Consider the following 25,680-nt stretch of genomic DNA (forward strand, 5'->3'; position numbering starts at 1 on the left):
GCTGTTTGGAGGCCCCGGATTCCAGCCTGAGGTCCAAGCATTTTCTGATCATCTGTGGCCCTCCCACACCTCACCACAAATGCCCATCCTCGCTTCTCCCTTCCTCAACACTCATGCTAGTGACACTGAACTCACTTACCCCATCCCAGGGACACCAGAAGGGCCAAGGTGGAGTAGCACCAAGGGCCACTAAGATAGCTTTGCTCTTAGTGCTTGGCAAATCCTGTTAGAGCACCCCAGACCCCACAGAGATCCTGATAAGTGCCTGCCAGAAAGCCCTTAGAATACAGAGCGCCCGGGGAGGGAGGAAAGAGGACAAAAGCTGCCCCTGAACAGGCTCTTAAGTATTATAAACTTGGGTCATATACTTGGTCCTAGTACCTGAAACCTTGGACTTAGAGAATACACCTATGCCCTGAGGTTTCCTTATTTGCAAATCCTTTTCTTGTCCCTCTCTGTGACTTTACAGGACTGAGTCCACTAGAGGGTTTCAACTACCACAGAGAAATGGATGATTCATTTCTTATGACTCAGGCTTTAACAGGACTGAAAGGGAGCTAATTCCAAAGGACCAGTGTCCAGTACCCTTTATGAGACTTTCTGGTGGGTGAATTTCACTCAGCCCATTTAGTGTGATCTACAAGTCTCCCACATGCCTCTCTGACCTCACCCCTATGCTCAGACCCTGGTCCATTCCACCCTAGCCATGCCAGCCCTGATGCTGCTCCTGACATGCCATGCTGCACATGTGCTAAACCTGCTGTTGGAATGCTGTTCCTCCAAATATTATTACTGCTCGCCACCTTGCTCCAGGCTTCCAGGTCCCCTCCTGTACTTGATTGCTTCTTCTGAACATTTATCATATTCAACATAAAACACCAGAATATGAGCTCTAAAATGGCAGGAATTTTGATCTCCCATTTACTTTCTATTTTCCAGCACACAGCAAGCTCAACAAAATACTTATGAAATGAATGAATCATATGTTCAGGTTGCTCAAAGGAGTAAGACCCCACCCACCAATGATCAAACCAGAAAGGAAGAGACTTGGTCTCAGCTTGTGGGTGGCTGAGGTATGTTCAAATGGCCAAGTGTTCCAGTTATTCTTACTACTGCCAAGAATAGAGACCAAGCCCTCTACAAGCGAGTCTTGGAAGACAGAAAATCTAGTACAACAAAAAGGAAGTAGGAACTCAACTCCACTGTTTGCAATTAGGAAAAGAGAGATTTAAGCAGCTTAACAGAAAGGACATTGAGCCAGGTGTGGTGGCAGACACCTGTAACTCCAGGTATTCAGGAGGCTGGGGAGGAGGATCACAAGTTCAAGGCCAGTCTAGGCAACTTAGCAAAAACCCCCATCTCCAAAATAAAATGAAGAAAGCCCTGAGGGTGTAGCTCAGTGGTGGAGTGCTCCTGGATTCTGTCCCCAAGAGAGGGAGAGAGAGAGAGAGACACAGAGACATAGACATGGCAGGAAGACAGTCCAGCCCCTTCCAGAGGCTCACTACCAAATCCAGGACACAGTCTGGCTGGCCTCTCTAACTACCACTTCAGTCTATACAGGACTTCTTGCTGGGAAAGCAATGGGAGCCCCTACCCACTAATTCCCTGCTTCTATACTTTCTCCTAACAAAGAAGCCAGAGTGACCCTGTTAAATCAAGGCAGATCATGTCACTTCTTGGCGCCAAACCTTCAATGGTTTCCCACCACACCAAAAGCCTGAATTCTTACAATGACCTACTAAATCTGCCCTCCCTCCTGACTGTATCTCCTACTCCCCTCCAGCACACAGACTGGCCCCTTGGCCCCCACAATAAAGCCTTCATACTTGAGACTACCTCTTCCTAAGATGCCCCAGACATCTGCTTAGACCACTAGTCACTGAACCCTATTACATTGTTTTTTCCTATACATACCTACCTACCTATGATAATGTTTAGCTTATAAATTAAGCACAATAGGATAGAAATAATAAAAGAATTACAATAATATGCTATAATAAAATTATAGTGTCTCTTGAAAGACTTAGGACAAATATCAATATTTTTGCAACATGGTCAGAAAGCAAAACCAGGATGGCAGGGGCTACTATATCTTATATGAGTCACAGGGGGGCTCTGATCCAAAGATACAAAGTTACCCACCTACCAGGTATATGCAGTCCTAGTTTCATGTTTTCAGAACACATGGGGGTATCTTTCTCTTCATCTCTAGTCCAACTCTTCAGGAAGTCTTCTTCCCTGGAAACTATCCTGGATAATAAGAGCCTAGGATTCCCCTGGGCATGTTGTCTGATAGTGCAATCTCATCCCACCAAACTGCACTCATTCTGACATACAGGTAGTACTGGGAATTAAACCCATGAGTTTGCAGATGGCTAGGCAAGCACTCTACTCCTGAGCTACATCTCCCCCAACCTTTCCCAAAGAGGCAGAATACTAGCAAGCTCTCAGACTTCAGCAAAGGGTCAACCCAGATAAAGGCAGTATATACACACAACACAGGCTCTGCCTTGGATTCAAAGATCAACTTTGTTGGTGACATGCCATTTCATTCCAGACTTTGACCAACTTGATTCTGCTCCCTGTTCATCTGCCAGATCTCAGGGAGCAGAGTCTCACTCTGGTCAGCATCTCAGGAACCCATCAGTCAATCTCCTTTTGGCTCTACTTATGCCTCTGGCATCCATACACTGTGGGTGACTAGATCAATTACATAATAAAATACTAATTACTGCTGCCATATGTAAGGAAGATCAAAGAGGCAGCCAGGGCAGACCAAGCAGACCCAAAATAATCTGATGTTAGTTACAAAATGAAGAAATGATTACAAATAAAGCTTTGAGGAAACATTGGCAAGAACTGGAATGGTCTACAGAGGAAGGCCATGAAGAGCAGGAGGAAGCCATGAAGAGAATTGTGTGAGACATGGGTAATGGTGTTGATAACACTCAGCATTAGGACTATATTGTCATACACTAGCACCCCACTCCCCTAAGGTAACAATCACACTGGTGGGCAACATATGACACACAAACTACATCATAAAGACAAGTTATGTAAATCTGCATTGCAATTTTTAATGTTTCACTTGTGCAGAACTGAAAATTGTATTTAAAGGCACAGAAGGAAGGAAAGGCAGTTTTCAGAGCATGAAGTCACAGGAAAAGGATGCTGGATAAAAAACACAGGACAGCTGTGCTTTAGCTATAGGAAAATAATAATACAAGTTATGTAAATCTGCATTGCAATTTTTAATGTTTCACTTGTGCAGAACTGAAAATTGTATTTAAAGGCACAGAAGGAAGGAAAGGCAGTTTTCAGAGCATGAAGTCACAGGAAAAGGATGCTGGATAAAAAACACAGGACAGCTGTGCTTTAGCTATAGGAAAATAATAATACAGTACTAAACTAGATTTTTATTTTTATTATATTTCCATGTGAAGAAGACATCACTCAAATGTCAGCTGAGCAAATGACTTTATGGCCAGACACCAAAGGTACTCAGTCCGTCCCACTTTGGAATAAATGCCCAGAAGGTAAACATTATCAGTGAGTGGAAACGTCAGGCACAAAATAAGTTCTCATTCAAAAAGTGGACAGAGATTTGAAGCAGTCAAACCTACAGCTTTTAAAACTGGAAATCATTCATGACATTTGTTTTGATGGAAAACGTTACCTATATAATAAGAACTATAATTTTCAAAATTGGAATCAGGCCTAATTAAATAGTACTTAGGATTACAGATAAAAATTACAAAAATAAAAATGGAAACTCTTCTGTCCTTGAAAGATAGAAAACTATATTTTTCCTATAATATTGTAAGAGAATCATCAGTATATCACTCGTATGTCTCTTAAGATGTTATTCTTTTTTTCCTGTTCTGTCACTTTTAATATTGCAAAATCTGTTCAATTTTTGCTATGTGGAAGGAAGCATTGTTTAATTAACTACAAGAAAATGACTGAATGAATGAGAAAAATCTAGTTTACCTACCACACCCACCAGGTGGAAGGAAAGATAAAAATTGTCATTTTTTTAAAAACAAAAACAAAACTCAATGATTTAAAACATCCTATACATAATTTCTAATTTCAAAACAATATTAGAAATTCCTGATCAGTGTGCACCAAAGAGAGGGAACAGAAATTTGAAATTTGGAGAACCAAACAGCATATTTCTAACAACTTTCATTAAATAATATTAGCCTTACCAACTATTATCTTTCTTTCTTATTTAAAACACTGATTGGCCAGGTTAAATTATAACAGCATGAAGGTAAAAAACAAGTTTCAACTTAGGCATGAGCACAATGATTTCTGCCTCACAGAACTCAATAGTAATGTTCCCTCTTTTAAATGGCCCTATTACCTTGCAGGCAGATTAAATATAAGTGTATAAATAAAACAAGGTCTGTATTTTCTTAAATAATTTTACAAACTGATGGTGAATCAGATGTTGAAGATAAAACTATGCCTTTAAAAATATTCAGCCTCAAAATTTTATCCAGTGTTTCCTTTAAGAAATGGATTATTTAAATCATTTTTGAAATGAGATAGTAAATGTATTTAAATCTTCTGTACTTAATCATTTTTCTTAAAAAAAAAAAAAAAAAAAGTTTAAAAACATCAAGAGCTGGAACATGCTGCCAGGACAGAAATAATGAAAAATGTCTTCAGTCATAGACCCTGAGCATCTCAGTCTTGTTTTGTACTTCTCAAAGCTTGAAGTCTTTCTAGTAGTGGAGGATGAGAATAATGCCACATTGAAAACAACCAGTCAGAAACAGGGAATCCCAAGTTATCTTTGTTTAGTTTGATCAAAGCAGAATATAAGTCTTTAGCTTTCCCAAGTTTCTTGGCAAATGCATCAGCTTGGAACTCAAATCTGCGACTTAGGACTGTTAGACAAAAAGAAAGAACCTGAAAAGGGAAAGGAAATGTTTTAGCCACCCTGCATCTCTTTGCTGTCCAGGAAGGTTCTCTGAGCTGAGACTGCAGTTGAAACCCATTATGGTAAGAAGAAGGGCAGGTCAAATGAAACAGCACTGGTATTTGGGGAAACTATGGAGAGAAATTATTATAAACTGTGCCTTTCCCCACCAAGCAAACAGACTAGACACAAATATATATCCACACAAATGTTATTCTTACTAAAAAACAGCTGTTTCTGAGAAGCTGCCATGTGCAGGAACTAAGGTAGACATTTTACATATTCTCTAGCAATCTCTTACTTCTGCTGTACAGTTTAAGAAGTGAAGCTCAGTGGGGTTAGACAAACTGCTGGAGGTGACACAATTCAAAGGTGTAGTGCTGAACTTCCTGGTGACTCCAAAGCCAGAGGACACCACCTTTCAGAGACAGACTTAAGTCATGGTAATTTGTATTTGGAACACCCCCCCGATCCCAGCTTTTTTTTTTTTTTCTTTTAAAAAATATTCTTAATCACTTATCTATATTCATTTATTTATTGGTATGGGGACTGAACCCGGGGTACTTAACCACTGTGCTACCTCTCCAGCCCTTTTCATTTTTCTAAAATTTTGAGACAAGGTCTCACTACATTAGCTTAGGGTCTTGCTAAATTGCTGAAATGGGCCTCTAATTTGTAATCCTCCTGTGTCAGCCTATTTAGTTGCTGGGGTTACAGGTGTGCACCACTACACTTGGTCCACTTATCTACCTTTAAAGGACCATGACACTCTTCACTGATATTATTCTAAAAAATTGTCACATTCTGAGAACAATTTCAAAATTGAATTTTTTATTAGTGTTCTGATCTATGGTAATATTGCCAGAATAAGTATACAAGTTTTGAAGACCATTATGAAAGGAAAAAATCCATTTGAAAACTAAATTATGAGAGGAACATTTCTTTTCATACTGAAGTTCTACAAGTTGAATAACATAATGTCTTTTCTTAAATTATTCTGAAATCAGGTATGGTGGCACACACCTCTAATCCCAGCTACTTCGGATGCTGAGGCAGGAGAATCTCAAGTTCAAGGTCACGCTGGACAACTCAGTGAAACTCTTTATCAATTAAAAATAAAAAGGTCTGGGAATACAGCTCAGCGGTAGAGCACTTGCCTAGCATACATGAGGCCCTGAGTTCAATCATCAGCACCACATAAAAAAAAGTACAACTGCTAGGAAGTACAGCAGTCTGGGTTCATTTAGTACACACAACTCAGTGTCCCTAAGGAATTCCTGAATTGTGACAGAAGACAAAATGGCTGGCACATTAACACACAACTGTAATCCCAGCAACTTGGGAGGCTGAGGATCACAAGTTAAAAGCCAGCTTCATCAACTTAGCAAGACCCTGTCTCAAAATAAAAAATAAAAGGAGCTGGGGATGTAGCTCAGTGGTAGAGTGCCCCTGGGTTCAATTCCCAATATTGGGGTGGGGTGGGGTGGAGAGACAAATGATTATTTTATTATAAAAATGATATTCTACAAGCGGTAACAAACTGTATAATATAAAATATTAATATTTTCTACAAAAGTTAAAACAAAATATTAAAATGTTTAGGGGCTGGGGTGGTGGCTCAGTGGTAGAGTGCTCGCCTAGCATGCATGAGGCACTGGGTTTGATCCTTGGCACCACATAAAAACAAACTAATGTATCCACCTAAAACTAAAAATAAATAAATAAATAAATATTTTTAAAATGTATTCAAATGTTTAAAGATAATAAATCTTATACTTCTCTACAAAGTTTAGTTTATGTTGACAATGCTATACAGATATGATCTATTCCTCTCCATTTTTCTTTTTTTTTTTTTTAATATCTATTTATCTTTTTTAGTTGTAGTTAGACACAATATCTTTATATGTGGTGCTGAGGATTGAACCCAGGGCCTCACACGTGCTAGGCAAGTGCTCTACTGCTGAGCCACATTCCCAGCCACATTTTATTTTATTTTTGTTTCTGTGGCAATGGGGATCAAACCAGGGATCTGTGCATGAGCTCTACCCTGAGCTACATCCCTAGTCCTACACACCCACTTTTTAAGTAAAGAAATAGGATTCATTTAGCTTGTCTCAAAACCCTTACTACACAACTTGAAAAAAGAATTCTTCAGAATGGAGGGACTAGATCCCCAGTATTATTTCTTGCCTATGTTGTAAGCCTTACCAAATATCATGAAATGGTGCCATTGTCAGATTTGTGACATGGTCTCATTAACCTATGTCTTATCACCCATATGGAACCCCCCTATCACAGCAGCGATTCTTCAACTATCACAGAGCAGTGGTTCTTCAACTTCACCCAGTTTTGATTTAGAACGTCCTGAATGGAACTCTAAGGCTATTTTGAGGCCGGAGTTCATAGAACAGAATCAGAGGAACACAGTCATATAACCTCCCTTAATCTTGTCATGTGTGTACTCAATTTTTATTTTTCAGTCCCTTCATTTATGCACTAGTGAATACATGGGATTTCCAGTAGTTGATCTACATCTAATTTTCTGAGGTACATATTATATCAAGGTTTTCACTGCTAAAGTATAATTCTTTATCTCCCCACCTCCCTAAAGTACACAAACATTTATTTATATGGCTTAGCTTTTTCTACTACTTTCTCATATTGACCAATCAACTGACTAAAAGATTATTTCATCTATTTGTTAAAACCGTAGTTTTGATTTTTTTTTAATACTACCCTAAAGGTTCTAGATTTGAAATAAGCAAGGGTATATCTGAGATAATTTTAAAGATTATACGTTACCTCATTGTAAGGTGAAAAAATAAACTGGAAGATGATCAATAGTCCAATTAGAGTGGGCTGGCAGTCATAAAAACCAAATGCAGCAAAAAGTTCCTTTCGACCAATTAATACAGCAAATAAGAAAAAACACAGGAAAGAATTCATCTAGAAAGGAATACATAAAAATCAAGTTATTTCTAGGCTGATTTCACTGTGCCATAATACTACAAAAGTGATTGGTGTGGTTTTAAGAATGGTGTTAGTGTGATTACAGCAAAAGTTATTTAGACATTTTTATAGTTTCCCTTTTATTCTCAAAAGGAAAATAAAATTTTCCCCAAATGTTTAAAACTGCATAGTTTTCTTCAGGGGTAGGTTTGAGTTGAGCCTCTTATAATACTGTTGACTGAAGTAGTTAACAGTAATTGAAATACTTTCTCTCTCTACAAAGTTAAAGGGCTAGAATGGATTCTGGTGTTGAGACCACAATCAGACACAAGGCTCCTACCCGACCTTAATGTGGAGGCTCCAAAGCAAGAGGTTTCCCTGGAGTTCTCTATAGGACTATAGGAACTGTACTGAGGAGTTGGAGGTCAGAGGGAAAAAAAAGAAAAGAAAATCAAATACCTGTACCAAAATACAACCTTTTGTAGTAAAGTTAGAAAATAAATACCATTCTTTTCTCTTAGCAGATCAGTGATCTGGAAGCCACACATACCCTATTTAAGTGTGCTGCTCCAAAGCATTTACCAGATGACTCAAGAAGCTGCCACTTAGAGTGGGGCTGACAACGGGAGGAAGTGCGCCAGTCAGCCCAGGATGAAGTGCGCCAGTCAGCCCAGGATGAAGTGTAAGCAGATTTGCCACTTACCCTTTACAACTCTATAGATCCATGACAAGCGCCAACAGAAAACTCCTAGAGAAGATGCCCACACTTAACAGTCTATGTCCTTTGAAAAATTATTTCTAGGTTGCTGTTGGCCCTATAGAAATAGAATTCCTGGCCATGGGACACTTGTGGAGCTGCTTAGCTGAGAACTGATTTGCCCAGAGGTATCTATTATCAGCCAAGTGTTCTACACAGGCATGCAAATGAAGCAAGTCAGGAAGCAGAAGTTAAAGAGCAGGTGTTCATACTCTAGGATGCCAACTCCTACCACTTTGACATTCCTCAACCAATCCTTACTTATGAGTTCCCTTATATCATTTAATTTAGAAGGAAGAAAAAAACTGGAGCCTACTGTACAAATAATGATACAATATACTGGTACCAGCACAAAGTGGACTGCTGTGGCATCGCAGTGTCTCTCAGGGTGGGTGGTCTTGAAAAGAAGTAGCAAAGGGAAATTTCTCAGTGAGGGGAACTTTTAAGTAGTATATCTCACTGTCCAGGCAATCTAATTCAGGACCTGAACTGAGGAGATACACACACACACACACACACACACACTAATTGGTAGTGGGCAACTAATGGTTTGGCTGGATGATCAGGGATTTGGAACAAAATTAGAAAACAGTTAACAAAGAGATTTGGGGAAAAGGTATATTGAAAACTTCCAAAATTAGCCCAGACTATGAAATTTTGACTTTATATGAATGCTCAACAAAGAGTCCCAGAGGTAGGGAGGCTGTTGATGGTCAAGAGCAGAAACCTTCTCTATGGAAGTCAGCCCCAACTTCTTCAAGCCATTCTAGGACTTGATCAAGGAGCTCAAGAGAGAAAAGGAGTCAATACACTAGTCAACAACACAGATCTTCCCCCACTGGCTCCTGCCAGGTACCCTATCTGTTGGAAGATGCAATTGGCACCAGCACTGACAAGGTACCACACCTCAGGGACCAGCCTACCTCCTGTGGTAAACTGATTCCACTGGACACTCTCCTGATTCATGGAAGGGGTAGTGATTTTCCTTATTAGACCGAATACTTACTTTGAACTTAGGTTTGGATTTATTTAATTTCTTACTCATTGCCATGTATCCATTTAACATGGCTTCAAGCTACAAGAACTCATTTTATTACCTAAAAACAAACAGCAACAGGAATGTGTCCCCAGGGGCTCAAGTCTTTCCATATAATTCATCCTCCAGAACTGGGTAACCTTTCAGAAAGGTAGAGACCCACTTAAGACATTAAGGCTATAGATGCTCAAAACCAGGAAAGGAGGTTTAGTACTATTTTACCCAGGACTTGAGAACCTGTTTATTGGTTTAAAGGTATTAATATTCAGAGGAGAAACGCTGTTGAAATTGTTTTCTTCTTTTTACTTTTTCTATAATTTTCAATGAATACAAATTACTTTAACATGAGAAAAAGTTTTATAAAAAGCATTTTGGGGGCTGGAGTTGTAGCTCAGTGGTAGAGTGCTTGCCTAGCAGGTGTTAGGCACTGGATTCAATCCTCAGAATCACATAAAAATAAATAAAATAAAGGTATTTTTAAAAAAGCATCTTAATGTCCAACTTATCTAGATTTGCTTCTTCTCATTTTTACAGCTCTTAAATCTGAGCAATTCTGGAGGTGATAATGATGGTGACAACAATACGTATTTATAAATACTTACCATGTTTCAGGTACTATTCCATGCTCTTTATACATATTTACATTTAATTCTTCTTAACCAGTTCTATGAAGTATTATCATTCAATGAAGGCATGGAGGTAGACAGAAGTTAAGGAAATTGCCTGAGGCCACACAGGTAGTTAAATCTAGGAGTTTTGATGGAAAGCCAGGGATCCTGGCTATGAAGTCTGTCTTACTCGTTCTACTATATGACTTCTTGTGCCTTGACCTCTTGACTCTTATACTATAAAAAAACATTGTCACTCCAAACTTACCTGGCTAATAATGATATTTTTGACTGTGTGTCCCAACTTCCAATGCCCCAATTCATGGCCTAGTACAGCAAGCACCTCCTCATTTTTACATCCTTGTTTCTTATTCTGAATCAAAAAATAAAAAGATAATAAATTATAAACAACCTTCAAAACGTTTGAACCTTTTAATCCAGTAATCTTCCTTCATAGAGTCTCACTTAAAGAAACAATCAGGGACACAGTGGCACACACCTGTTATCCCAGAGACTGGGAACACTGAGAGGAGAATCTCAAGTTCAAGGCCAGCCTCAGTAACTTAGTGAGGTCCTAAGCAACTTAGCAATAACCTGTCGCAAAAATAAAAAATTAAAAAAGGGCTGGGAATGTAGCTCAGTGGTAAAATGCTCCTGGATTAAATTCGCAGTGCAAACAAATAAAAAACCCAAACCAGGGGCTGGGGTTGTAGCTCAGCAGTAGAATGCTCACCTAGCATGTGCAAGGCTTTGGGTTCAATCTTCAGCACCACATAAAAATAAATAAATAAAATAAAGGTACCGTGTCCAAAAAAAAAAACTAAACACAGTGGAAACAGGAAGGAGCCTGAGATGTAGTTCAGTAGTACAGCACTTGCCTAGCATTCACAAGGCCCTGGGTTATCCCCAGCACTGAAAGAAACAAACAATCAGACTTCTGTGCAAAACAGTTCATTTGCTTAACAAAATATTCCCTGAATCACTGCTCTAGTGAGACACTGGGTTAAGCACTGAAGATAGAATCCAAACAAAACAGATATTTTCTAATTTTACTTAATCTACAGTAATTTAGATTAGGGGAGAGAAAAACTGGAAAAATAAATCTTTATCAGTAAGACAATATTTAAGTAAGTCATAATAGTCATGACAGCTAATGATAATCCCATTTGAAATTGTTTTCAAAGTTTACATTCTGACATGAGAAATTGCTCAAGACAAATACAATTAAATAACAGACATATATATATACACATATATATAAATTAGAAATATTTTCAAAGATTATGTTCTGACGTGAAAATGGTGTATTGGTTGAAGAAATCAGGAAACAAAGTACAGCAAAATATTAGCAGTAGTTCTTTCTTATTTTTATTATTATTATTATTTTTTGGTACTAGGGATTAAACTCAGGGGTACTCAACCACTGAGCCACATCCCTAGCCCTTTTTTTGAATTTTATTTAGAGACAGGGTCACACTGAATTGCTTAGCACCCCACTTTTTGCTGAGGCTGGCTTTGAACTCATTCATGGTCCTCCTGCTTCACCCTCCTGAGCTGCTGGGATTACAGGTCAACCACTGTGCCCAGCAGGTGATTTTTTTTTTTTAATTTAAAAAATTTTTAGTTTTAAAAAGATATAAAACCAGGTGGTGGTGTGTGTGTGGGGGGGTTGAAACGGAAAACAGCAACAATATTTAGAAGGCAGGAAAACAGATGGACAAATGATAACTGACTAAGGGGACCAAAGAAAGCTGACTCATAAGCCAGCAGTGGAAAAAATGGAGAACCAATTCTGATTTACACTGCTGAATCTTCAAAAGTCTTGGGGAAAAACAGCACCAGGTACCTCTGGAACTGGGGGGAAGAGGAGCTGGCAAGAAGTCTTGGTAAGAGACTTTTGAGAAATGAGTAAAGCTCCAGATTCCCTCTCCAACTCCGTATCAATAGGCAAGTGCTTCTCCTTCATCAGGGTAGAAGCCTAAAAGTTTAATCTTTCTAGAAAGGGCAAAAGAAGAGACCCTTTCAATTGCAGTTCAAAATAGCTGAGGGTCAGGTACACTAGCAACATGCCATGTGTCTGTTCATCTACTATTATGCAGGAAGAACACTGAGGACTCCTTCTCTCACCCCAGTCCTCTCTGCACACTCAGCTCCCAGCACAGATCCTCCAGACAAAAGACTGAAGAATATCTACTGTGAATTCTAGTCATCCCACAGAACAGAACTAACAATTTGAACACCAGTATTTGCCCACCAAATTTCACTCAGGACACCTTATAGAGAAGCTCAAAGATGATAAGCATCACCTACAGGGACAGAAATTACAATCTGGTTTTTAGTCTAATTTTCTAACTAAGAAGCATATAACCAAAATCAAGCAGATAAATGAGGTAGGCTGTTAAGATGGAAGATCAAATCCAGGGGGGAAAAAAAAGGAATAAACAGAATTTATGTAAAGTTTAAAAAGATAAGATACTGCACCCAGGGGAAAAAACAGAGAATGCTAAAACAATGGGAAATTCTTACAAATCAAAGCTTAAAAGAAAGATTGGAAGATAAGAAATCACCCAAAAAGTACAACAAAGAGATTAAGAAATAGAAAACAAGAAAGAAAACACAGGAAAATTCACTCAAATAACAGGAGCTCTGAAAAGAGAGAACAGAAAAAAGGAGGAAAAGAAATCAATAAAATAATTCCAGGAAATTGCTAGAACCAAAGATCTTGATTTCCAGGTTAAAGAGGGGCAATGCATATACCCAACATGATGGATTAAAATCAACAGAAAGTGCTCACTTTGGCAGCACATATACTAAAATTGGAACGATACCAAGAAGATTAGCATGGCCCCTGCGCAAGGATGACACGCAAATTCATGAAGCGTTCCATATTTAAAATAAAAAATAAATAAATAAAACAAAATCAACAGAAAGGGTCCAACAATAGAGGAAGAAAATGCAAGTGACATACTCAGGATCAGTAATAGAGTGGCTTTAGAAAATGAATCAGCAATGCTGGAATCAAGCAGGCAATGGAACAATGCCTTCACAATCCTGAAGGAAAAGTATTTCCAATGTAGAAATGTATAATCCAGTTAAAGCAGCAAGCAAGTATGACAAAAAAATGAAGCCATTCGAGGCACAAATCCAAAAACTTTACCTACTATGCAACCTGTCTCTACCAAAATGAGGGAGTCAAGTACACAAAGCCAGGCATTAGAGAACACAGGAGATCAGCACAGAAAAGAAGTGAAAGAAAGAACAATACCAGAATGATGACTAGATAGCAGACACAGAGGGTACTCCAACCTGATTTGAACCAGGTGACTCAAAGACAGTCTGTGAGGACTTCCATCATCAGCTTTTTCATGAAATCAAACTGGTATAGGATGTAGGCACCAAGAGAAGAAAATAAATCAACACGGGTTCCAACCTAGAAACAAGGATGACCAAGGGAGTCTAACACAGAGATGTACAACAGGACTTCAGAGAAGAAATGGCACAGAGATCTCTCTTAGGGTGTTTTGAGGGATGAGGGTAACTAAAAGTAAAACTGGATGCAACTAACCTTGGAGAAAATTATTCTGAGAAACACTGGAAGCTATGAGAACAATTAAACAAAAGATACAAAAAATTTAAGCACATATAAAAGTTAATTATTAACCAGGATGGAAAAAAGGTTAGGTATGCTCAGTAGTGAATAATAATTGCATAGGTACAATAATGTAAATACTGAATATTGATAAAAACTAGAATTGTAATAATTATATTGGAAGAATTGGGGGAAGGCAAAATAGATGTTAGGACAAGAGAGATAAATCCTCATTTATCATAATAGAAAGTCAATAGTGACAACAGTCAATAACATACATATATCACTCAGACATAGAAATGGGTAAATGAAGCCTGGTACAGTGGGGTGCACACCAGCAATTATAGCTATTTGGAAGGCTGAGGCAGGAGGATCACAAGATTGAGGCCAGATTGAGCAATTTAGCAAGACCGTGCCTCAAAATGAAAAGGGCTGGGGATGTAGCTCAGTGGTATGGTGCGTTACAAAAGAAAAAAAGAAAGAAAAGGAAAAAAAGAAATGTGCAAATAAATGTCTAAAGCAGCAACTAAAACTGAAATCTATGAGAGAGGGGACTTGGCGGTGGAGGCACACAGGAAAGGAAGGAACATAAAACTGCTAAATTTCATAAGCTTTTTTTGTGTTTTGAAATTTTAAGCAATAACCTTGCATTATTTTAATAAGGTAAAACTAATATTAAAATTTATGAAAAAAATTTATTGAAGCTCTGCTTCTCTTAATTTCATGTAACTTCGCAAATCAATATTATGTAAAAAGACAATCACGTCTGTATGTATGTGCATACACACACATACATTTATCTTTTTTTAGCACATATATAAGATTTTTAAAAATAAAAACAAAAGTTACTAACATTTATTAAACAGTAACCATATACCAGGCCTGTGTACTGCATACTTATCTTATATATCACAACCACTATACAAGATACGTACTCTTGTTATTCCCACTTATATCCCACAGATGAAAAAAAAAAATCTAGCCAGAGAAAATAACTATTTTGATTATAACTGTATAGCCAAAAAGTGGAAAATTTGGGATTTGAAGCCAAGTAGTCTGATGCCAAAGGCTTGTATTTTCGACTTTTTTGGGAGATTGAACTTAGAGGCACTTGACCACTGAGTCACATTCCCAGCCCTATTTTGTTTTTTATTTAGAGACAGTGTCTCACTGAATTGCTTTTTGCTGAGGCTGACTTTAAACTTGTGATCCTTCTGCCTCAACTTCCTGAGTTGCTGGGATTATAGGCATGTACCACCTTGCCTGGCTATGTTTTCAACTTTTACACAAAATATGAAGTCAAAAGTAAATTATTCATCGTGCATCAGTCAGAAAAAATAAACAATTTTAGTGGCACATATGTAAATGTTTGGAAATTATTACTGAACTAAAAAACAAATGATAGAGCATATAAATGATGAAGTATAATGTTTATAAAACCTAATAATGACTTTGAAGGCTGAGGCAGGAGGATTGCAAGTTCAAGGCCACTTAAGGAGGCCCTAAGCAACCTAGTGAGCATATATCTCAAAAAAATAACAAGGGCTGGGGATGTGGCTCAATGGTTAAGCTCAGTGGTTAACTCAGCACCTCTGGATTCAATTTCCAGTACTCTCCCCAGAACAAACAAACAAACAAAAAAGGTCTGGGGATGTATAGCTCAGTGTTAAAGTGTCCTTAGGTTCAATCACCAGGTAACATGGTCCTTAGGTTTCTGTTCATACCAGTCACCTGCTTTCCAGTGTGAATTTTGAGTTCTTTTACAAAACAACCAATTATCTATTAGATAGTTTTCCATTAGGCAGTTGTCTCTTGGTCTGATATTGGATTTTAAAAGCTATTTAGAACAGTGTGGGAGTCACATTCAAAGCTATGCTGATATGGAATGAAATGAGCTTTAAACAAGGATCACTTTCCAAAGAAAAGAGACCTGATTTGTGGTAGATTCTCAGACAGAACTGGATTATCTTTTCTTCCTATACTAATTTACATAAAAGAACAGAAATAAGTATGACCCATTTTTTATTTTTCCATAGTACTTTTCTTTTTATAAAACTCATATGCTGCCTCATTTGAGGCAACACTAAGCTGGGTAAGAAGGCAAGTATTATCTTCACTGTAGAAATGAAGAAAAGGAGGCTGAGAAATGAAAACATCTTACTGGATAAAGCCTACCTCTCTGGAGTATGTGTCCTTTTTATTACATTTATCAGCTGGGACTTCAACATAACCCTAGCACTTGCTTTCTTGAGACACATTGTTCCAATTATTCCATTTGTCTTGTGAAAGGTAAAATTCCAGAGAGTAAGTTTCATAGATATCTCTTAAAATGTAGGCATTTATCAAAATGTTAATAGAAATTATCTCTAAAAGGAAATATTTTAGATAACATTAGTTTTCTTTAAAACTTCTGTTAAAAATAAAATGCTTGGGCTAGGGATGTAGTTCAGTGATGGAGTATTTGCCTAGCATGTGTGAAGTGCTGGCTTCCATTCCAAGAATCAATCAATCAATATCTCTCTCTCTCTCTCTCTCACACACACACACACACACACACACACACACGCACACATACACCAAAAACAAAAACAAAAACAAAACCTTTATCTTCTCTAATCATTCAGGTTTAAAACTGTCATTGTATCCCTTTCCACATAGGAAGGGGATTGTCCATATTGTATCCCCCGTACACAGTAGGCCATAAGTAGCAGGTGCTGAATAAATCAGTTTCCTAAACTTTTGCCACATTTGTGTATTCTCCACCTATTTACTTAATCTCTCCTTAAACCAATTTCCTTTATAAAACTTAGCAGTAATATACATGAAATTATGATCTCGACATGCTAATTTCATCTCTTCCTTGTGTACATTAATAAATACATAACTATTCAAATTTATATTATTAGTAAACTTCCTAAAACCATCTCATCAGTTACTCACAATGGAAAGCAATATAGTTAATGATCGAGTCAATTTTTAACCCTTTTCACTCCCCTAATATCAATCACAAGTACTTTAAATCCATCCTTTATTATGATTCTTGCACTTTTTCTGACTTTGAATTCTAGCGTAGAACCTTATTATTTCATGCTTATCCTGATGCAGTAGGCCCTAAAAGTCTCCCTGCCTCTGAAAGAAAGAAATCTTTGCTTTCTCTTATGTGCTACCACCAAATTTTAATCTTCCTAAAACAAGCATTGGCTTCTACCCAAATCAATCTATACTTTCCAGGTCACAGGAAACAACCACTTGATGTATTGACCATTCTATAAACTAGTCTTGGTCTACCTTTCTATCTCCATCTACACAAATCCATTAATCATTAGTTTCAGAACAGCAGTTAGGTGTTTTATCTCTACAGCTTTCTTTGCTCCTTACCTTGAAAAGCCCCATCCCCAAATTAAAATTCGGTCTCCTTCACATATCCTCTTTCTCAGAAACCTGTTTGACCACTGGAATTTGCATTCTTACCTGGCTATCTAAAAGTCACACTCTTTCAGCCATTCATGATATTTATCACACACTGCCTTATAGTCTATTTCTCTCCCCTGTTATAATTAGGGTGAGACTATATCTAATGTATATTGTCAAGTAACTTGAGGACAGATGTTAAAACATTTACAGTTAAATCAATGAAATAAAGCAGCCTCTTCAAGAAGCCAGCAAAAGAAGTCAAATTCCATTCAACACACTTCAAACAACCCCACAGCAAATAAAACTGTGCCTGCAGACATTAAAGGTCTAATAGGCTGGGTATGGTGGTGCATGCCTGAAATCCCAGTGACTCAGGAGGCTGAGACAGGAGGATTTCAAGTTTGAGGCCAGCCTCTGCAACTTAGAAAAATCCCGTCTTAAAAGAGAAAGAAAAAAAAAAAAAAAGGCCAGGGATGTAACTTGGTGGTAAAGTGCCCCTGGGTTCAATTCCCAGTACCACAAATAAATACATAAAATAAAGGTCTGTTTTTTCATTGCACTGCTTATGATCACTGAACACTAGCTAATGACTAGGTTTAAGTATGATGTAATCATCCCCTGCATGTGGATGCCTCTTAAGCAATTGATATGCTGGACATGCATGATTCTTCTCTCTCTCTTTTTTATTTGTAGTTGTAGATGAACAGAATACCTTTGTTTTATTTATTTTTATGTGGTGCTAAGGATCGAACCCAGTGTCTCACACATGCTAGGAAAGCACTCTGCCACTGAGCTATAGCCTCAGCCCTGAACCTGCATGATTCTTTAGTGTTGTTACTGAGTACCCTTTCTGGATTTCAATTTTCCTACTCATAAAATGACCTGAAGATCTCTTCTCTGCTTAAAATCATATGATACTAGGTCAGACCAAAGTGGCTTTTATTCTAATATCCTAAAAAACAAACATAATCAAAGGTATTAACCCTCTAACAATGCTATCTAATCCTTTCACAGAATTTTGTTTCATCTACATATTTATAACAGGCTAGGCACTTAACTAAGTCTTGTCCTTTTTTTTTTTTTTTTTTTTTTTTGCAGTATTAAGGATTGAACCCAAGAGTGTTCTACCTTTAAGCTACAAGCCAGCACTTAATTTTACTATTTTACTTTGATACAGGGTCTTGAGAAGTTGCCCAGGCAGGTTGAACCTGAGATCCTCCTGTCTCCCAAATCACTGGAATTACAGGTGTGCATCATTACACCTGGCTACTAGGTCACCGATTTAGGGTCAAAGCAGATGCTCAAATGATAATATTTTTTGGTAGTAAAAATGTATACCAATCTTACTTTTTTTTTTGGGGGGGGGGTGGTGTACTGGGGATTAAACTCAGGGGCACTCGACCACTGAGTCACATTCCCAGCCCTATTTTGTATTTATTTAGAGTCAAGGTCACACTGAACTGCGCATCGCTAATTCACTGAGTCTGGCTTTGAACTCATGATCCTCAGCCTCCTAAAATGCGCCACCACGCCGTATGTGTACAGCTTTTTCACATAATTACAACCCTAAAAGTTAAGTATCTTTAGTTCAGTATGTCCCAACCACAGGATCTTGCATCCTGACTCCAACCCCAGGGATATTTGGTGATTATTCAGAGACATTTTTGGTTTTTATAACTTGGGGGGACATGAGGTCACTAGCCTATGGGGAGAGGCCATTGATGTTGTTGAATGTCCTACAATGCATATGATACCTTCCACAAAAAAAAAAAAAAATGATCTGTCACAAAATGTCAGTAGTGCCAAGGTTGAGAGAAATCCTGCTGATCTTTCGGTTAAGAAATCAGACTCAGAGGTATTAACTTACTTGCCCAGAGTTACACAGTTGGTAAGGAAATAGGGATCTAAAATCATCTCTGTAATGACACCAAAGCCAGGGGCACATTCAATTACACATCAAAATACTTGGGACTGCTTCTGATGAAATTTGTATTACTTCTTATCATTGTCCCTTTTCCTCCTTTAGTGTTGGTAAATTTTATGAGTCAGCATCAGGGGACCTCATTGAGGAAAAAGATCCAGAAGCAACTTTCTCAGGTTAGATTTAAGAAATGTTTTTCTCTTTTGTTCCCTAGAATCCAAGCTCCCCAGTAGCAACACAACACTGTGGTGTGCTTATGTGACCATATCCCCTTTAGATTATAAGCTTTTGAAAGTCTGCCTCTTTGCTTTTGTACTCCTAATGAGAAGCAAAATAACTTTAGCACACAGTACACGTTTCATAAATACATGTTAAACAATGAAACTGGCTAAATTATGTAATGTAATCAAGGACACACATCTACTAAAAGCAGAAACAGGACTCAAATTGTCTCTGGGGTGCCCAAGCCTATAACTGCTGTCTCAATGAACCTAAAAATTAGATGTTTACCTTCTCTTTATCTTCCCTGTGGAAATTCTTTAATTGTAAATAGTAGAGTGTCAAAGAAAACTATTTGATGTTCTTGAAGAAGAAGCCATATACATATATTTATGATCTGTAAAAGCCTGCAAGGTAGTTAGCATATAATTATAGTAGTAATCTCTCCCAAATACCAGCACTATAAAAAAGCCATAGTATTTTTTTATTTGGTAGTCTCCTTGAATCCAACACTCACTGCATAGAAACTGGTGTCATTTTGAGTTGTCAAGGCACTGTGTATACAAACTAAGGCACAGTCTCTTAGGAAAATAAGAACTCACTTTAACTTTAGCTTTTATTTCTTCACTGTCCCCTTCTCCATCATTGCGGGGTTCCATGCCAGACTCCTCCTGGATGTCTTTGTTTAGTACAGAGTACTCTTCTAGTAGAGTGTCAAACAAAACTATTCGCTTGTTCTTGAAGAAGCCATAAAAATAAGCATTGCTGTGGGAAGAGCGTTTAGATCCTAAGGAAAAGACAGTTCAAAGCATGGAATATAATTAAAAAGTTTGGGGTCCATTGGAGAGATTCCTACAAAACTGAACTACTAAAAAGGACATATCATTTTCAAATTGTTTAACACCTGAAGAATTGTATCAATGAAAATCACCACCAGCAGTGGACTGTTTCCCTGCATTCCTGACACAAATATTTATATTCATCACAGTTTTATAAGTAAAATAATTCTAAATATCCAATAGTTGTGGAATGATTAATGATGGTAAAGCTATGAAATGGTATTTTAAGCAGCCAGAAAAAAATTATACTTTCAAAGAATTTTAACAAGAAACACCTAACCAATGTATTATGAAGTATACAAAACTTCACATATATAAGATTCCAGTATTGTCAAGAAAAAAATATGTAAATGAAAAGCATAAACAATAAAAAGCATTAAAAAAAGCTTATGAAGAAATGTACTGGGGCTGGGGATGTGGCTCAAGCGGTAGCGTGCTCGCCTGGCATGCGTGTGGCCCGGGTTCGATCCTCAGCACCACATACAAACAAAGATGTTGTGTCCGCCGAAAACTAAAAAATAAATATTAAAAAAAATTCTCTCTCTCTCTCCATCTGTCTCTCACTCTCTCTTAAAAAAAAAAAAAAAAAAGAAAAAAGAAATGTACTAAAATACTGAAGTGTTTATCACTAGCTTCCAGAATTATGGATTTTTGTTTCCTCTTTTTTACTTTTCTCTTTTCTAAATCTTTTAAAATAGAACACTTGCTTCCATAATTATTTTTACAAATACTAGAAGAAAGGGATGGGGGGTATAGCTCAGCTGGTAGAAGGCCTGCCTTGCATGCACAAGGCCCTGGGTTCAATTCCCAGCACCACAAAAACAACAACAACAGCAAAGATTACAAGAAAACACACCTAAATTTTTTTTTTTTTTTTTTTTTTTGGTACCAGGAATTGAACTCAGGAGCACTCAACCACTGAGCCACATCCCCAGCCTTTTTTTGTATTTTATTTAGAGACAGGATCTCACTGAGCTACTTTTGCTGAGGCTGGCTTGGAACTTGCAATCCTCCTGCCTCAGCCTCCCAAACTGCTGAGATTATAGGCATGCACCACCATACCGGCCATACCTAAATTTTTAACAGTAACTAATAGCAACCAAACTATGGTCAATTTTTAGTTTCTTTTTTATGTATTCTTTAATTTGCAAATATTTTTCAATGTGCCATGAGTATAGTAGATAAGAGTTATAGACTTTGGGCTCAATCCTGGCTCTGTCATATAAATTTAGGAAACTTTCTTTAAGCTTTAGTTTCCTATTTATGAAGTGAGATTAATATCTACCTCATGAAATAGTTGTCGTCGTTTTTTTTTTTTTTTGTGGTACTGGGGATTGAATTCAGGGCTACTTTAGCACTGAATTCCCAGTCCTGGTCCTTTTAATTCTGCATTTTGAGGGAGGGTCTTGCTAAGTACCTGAAGCTGGCCTCAAACTTATGATTCTCCTGCCTCAAGTCTCCCAAGTCACTGGGATTATATTTGTGTACCACCAAGCCTGGCTATTTTTATTTGTATTTTATTGAGGTGCTGGGGATGGAACCTGGGTTCCTGCACATGCTAGGTAAGCACTTTGCCACGGAGCTACATCACTAGCCACATCCCTTTTCCTAAATTTTATTTTGAGACAGGGTCTTGCCAAGTTGACCAAACTGGCCTCAAACTTGAGATCCTCCTGTCTCAACCTCCCAAATAAATGGAATTACAGGTGTGCACCATAGCACCTTACATGCCTTCCTTTAAAAGAAGATATGACAGGGGCTGGGGATGTGGCTCAACCGATAACGCGCTTGCCTGGCATGCGCGGGGCGCTGGGTTCGATCCTTAGCACCACATAAAATAAAGATGTTGTGTCCACCGAAAAACTTAAAAATAAATATTAAAAAGTTCTCTCTCTCTCTCTCCCCTCTCTCAAAAAATATTCTTTAAAAAAAAAAAAAAGAAGATATGAGAGATCTCTTAAACAGAAAATGTGGATTTTGAAACTATTCAATATTTCTAATGTAAAGTACTTGACAGTATGTTTAGAATATAATAAAGCTTTGATAAATGGTAGTATTTATTTATTTACTTATTGCATTTTATGTCACTTTTTGGTTTGGTAGCCTGAATGTTAAGAGTCAAACATATAGTCCAATTTTGTCAATAATATAGGAAATCAGGCTCTGAAAAACTGTGTTACTATTCTGGTCTCATACTTCTAATGCAACAATCTCCTAACTGCTCTCTCCGTTTCCACTCTTTCTCTTCCTACAATGTATTCTCCTTACAGCAGCCCAACATAGTTTGATTGTTTTTCCCATTGAACTTAAAATAAACTCTAAACTCTTTACCTTGACTACATAGATTTATGTGGTCTGACTCTTGCCTAAGTCTCAGAGGTTACCTGATAATACTGTCCTATTTTGCTGTAGCCACACTGGACGTTTTCATGGTGCCTAAAAAAGGCAAGCTTGAGAAGGTCTTCCCATTGCTCAGTGTGAATGGTCCCTACCTTTAGGTCTCAGCTTAATAGGCACTTGCTCAGCAAGGTCTTCTCCAATCCAAAATATCTACAGTTATCCTTCATCACATGATACTAATTTAATTCTCTGCACAGCATTTGCTTCTTTTTTTTTTTTTTTTTGGTTACTGAGGCTTGAACCCAGGGGTGTTAAATCCCAGCCCTTTTTATTTTGAGACAGGGTCTTGCTAAGTTGCTTAGTGTCTTGCTAAATTGCTGAGTCTGACCTCAAACTTGTGATTCTCCTGCTTCAGTCTACTGAATTGTGGGGATTACAGGAATGTGTCACCATGCATGGCTATCTGATATTTTTTTTAAGAGTAGGATTCTCAGTTTTTCACTATAATATCCCTACCAGACTAATAAGTCTTTAATGTGTCTTGTATTGTTAGTAACAATATTCATTCATTCAAAATATTTTGAGGAATGTTACTATTGTTAACAACAATAAAAAACATGCAGTTGATAAGGAAACTACTATTTGGCAAAAGTTAAGTTGTCCAAAGTCACACAGGAAATTCACAATATAGCTAGAATTCAAAACTAAGCCTACTGATTCCACAGCCTGACTTCAAAAATGCAACTGCTGCCCTACTCAAACCTTGATTTTCAATAAAGTCCCAGCTTATACCATAACCCTTCAGAAAGCCTTCCATATTTCATCTAAAATAGAAATGCCATTGATGTGATATCTATATATGTACATATCACATTTTATTGATTACCTTTACTGTTATATTATTACCTATTATTTTATATTACCTGCTCACAACTTAAGGGATCAGCAACTTAGGGATCACTTCAATAAAAGCTCCTTAGAAATTGTTCTACTATAGTGATTAATGTGTTACTGGTTGAATATTACCTAAAAATGTGGTGATTCTGGAGGCTAAAGAAGTATAAATTGGTTTATTCTACTACTATTTCCTCACAGAATCTTAAAACTGTTCTAATGTGTCCTTAGTGAACTATAAGTCTCAGAAGCCACTAAATGTCTGAGACTTTTATACTTTTCCAGTTGTTATTAAATTCATTCTTTTCAGTTGATCCATCTTTGTTCTCTCCTTCTGCAACTGCTTCTCAGTTTCTATGCCTTTACCTAACATAACTACTTCTCACTAGTGACATTTCTGTTTATAGCAAGCATCAGCAAACTATGGCTTACAGACCAAAACCAACCTGCGGTATTTTTACGAAGTTTTACTAGAATACAGCCATGTTTTTGTGCTTATGCGTTGTCTATGGCTGCTTTTACACTGTAATGACAGAGATGAATAGTTGCAACAGAGACCAGGTAACCTACAAAACCTTAAATATTTACTATCTAGCTTTTTCCAGAAAATATTTGCCAAACTGTAGTGAAAACACAACTAAAACCCAGAGGGGTGAGGCTCTAAGATCCCATAGCTGATAAGTTACAGAAGAAAAATCAGTTATATTCATTTAAATGGATTTTTTTTTTTTTTTTTTGTACCAGGGATTGAACTCAGGGGCACTCGACCACTGAGCCACATCCCAAGCCCTATTTTGTATTTTATTTAGAGACAAGATCTCACTGAATTGCTTAGTGCCTTGCTGCTGCTGAGGTGGGCTTTGAACTTTCTTTTTTTTTTTTATTAGTTGTTCAAAACATTACAAAGCTCTTGACATATTATATTTCATACATTTGATTCAAGTGGGTTATGAACTCCCATTTTTACCCCGTATACAGATTGCAGAATCACATTGGTTACACATCCACATTTTTACATACTGCCATACTAGTGTCTGTTGTGTTCTGTTGCCTTTCCTATCCTCTACTATCCCCCCTCCCCTCCCCTCCCATCTTCTCTCTCTACCCCATCTACTGTAATTCATTTCTCTCTCTTTTTTTTTTCCCTTTCCCCTCACTTCCTCTTATATGTAATTTTGTATAACAATGAGGGTCTCCTTCCATTTCCATGCAATTTCCCTTCTCTCTCCCTTTCCCTCCCACCTCTCCCTCTGTTTAATGGTAATCTTCTTCTCATGCTCTTCCTCCCTGCTCTGTTCTGAGTTGCCCTCCTTATATCAAAGAAGATATTTGGCATTTGTTTTTTAGGGATTGGCTAGCTTCACTTAGCATAATCTGCTCTAATGTCATCCATTTCCCTGCAAAGGCCATGATTTTGTCATTTTTTTAGTGCTGAGTAATTCTCCATTGTGTATAAAGGGCTTTGAACTTTCGATCTTCCTGCCTCAGCCTCCAAGCTATAGCCATATCGCAACCACGCCCAGCTCATTTAAAAGGATTTTAATTTATAGATTATGAAAATCATGATATTACACAAAACAGTTTTTCTTTCCATCTTTGTAGGCTTCCTTGAGACTTTAGTAGTCTTACACAAGCAAATGGCTTAACTCTCAAAGGCAATCATCAGAAAAGCAGAGTATAACTAATCTGAGTTACCCAAAAGTACTTATAGTTTTGGTAACCCACAGGTTAAACAGAGTCCTTCAGAATACTGGAAGAAACAAAACAAATGTTTTATTTTACAGCTTTACTATTGTTTACTATTGTTTTACAGTTTTACTATTGCTAAATGGAATTTGACTATAAAAGAGTCCAACTCAATTACTTAAAGGAGCTAAGTAGATAAGACAATAAATCAGTCTAATATACAATATACCAGAAAGTAAAAAAGGCCTCAAAGATTAGAAACAATACTATAAAGCTCACCAAACACAGCTGCAGTCAGGAGCAGGATTTGGCATCAAAACCCCAGTTTTTATCCCTGAACTATGTCATTAATTCTTAAAAATCTTAAAAAAAAATCTTTAATAATAAATTAAAACAAAAAAATAATAAAAGCTGGTTCATTCTTTCATTAAAATTTAGGAATAGAGTACTCAAAACAAAACACTTGAATAAACCCTTACCCTCAGGTAGCCTTAC

At 37.4% G+C, this 25,680-nt stretch overlaps 1 protein-coding gene and 1 non-coding gene across 2 annotated transcripts in view; one reads left to right on the top strand and one right to left on the bottom strand.

Moving 5' to 3' along the window:
- Positions 1-3,407: 3,407 nt before the first annotated feature.
- Positions 3,408-25,680, bottom strand: part of Zmpste24 (zinc metallopeptidase STE24) — a 41,812-nt gene continuing 19,539 nt past the window's right edge. Inside the window, exons 7-10 of the mRNA XM_046468372.2 lie at positions 20,029-20,213; positions 10,552-10,656; positions 7,736-7,879; positions 3,408-4,923 (exon numbers count right to left, since the gene is read on the bottom strand). Of these exons, the coding sequence (XP_046324328.1) occupies positions 4,699-4,923; positions 7,736-7,879; positions 10,552-10,656; positions 20,029-20,213 (659 nt within the window). The 3' untranslated portion in view covers positions 3,408-4,698. The remainder of the gene's footprint in view (positions 4,924-7,735; positions 7,880-10,551; positions 10,657-20,028; positions 20,214-25,680) is intronic.
- LOC124075419 (U6 spliceosomal RNA) lies at positions 13,070-13,176 on the top strand. Its single transcript, XR_006846037.1, has one exon. It is a non-coding gene; the product is annotated as a U6 spliceosomal RNA (small nuclear RNA).

This window comes from Marmota monax, unplaced genomic scaffold (genome assembly GCF_021218885.2).
Source record: "Marmota monax isolate L192 unplaced genomic scaffold, Marmota_monax_Labrador192_F-V1.1 WCK01_AAM20220418_F8-fsc00008, whole genome shotgun sequence".
Taxonomy (NCBI): domain Eukaryota; kingdom Metazoa; phylum Chordata; class Mammalia; order Rodentia; family Sciuridae; genus Marmota; species Marmota monax.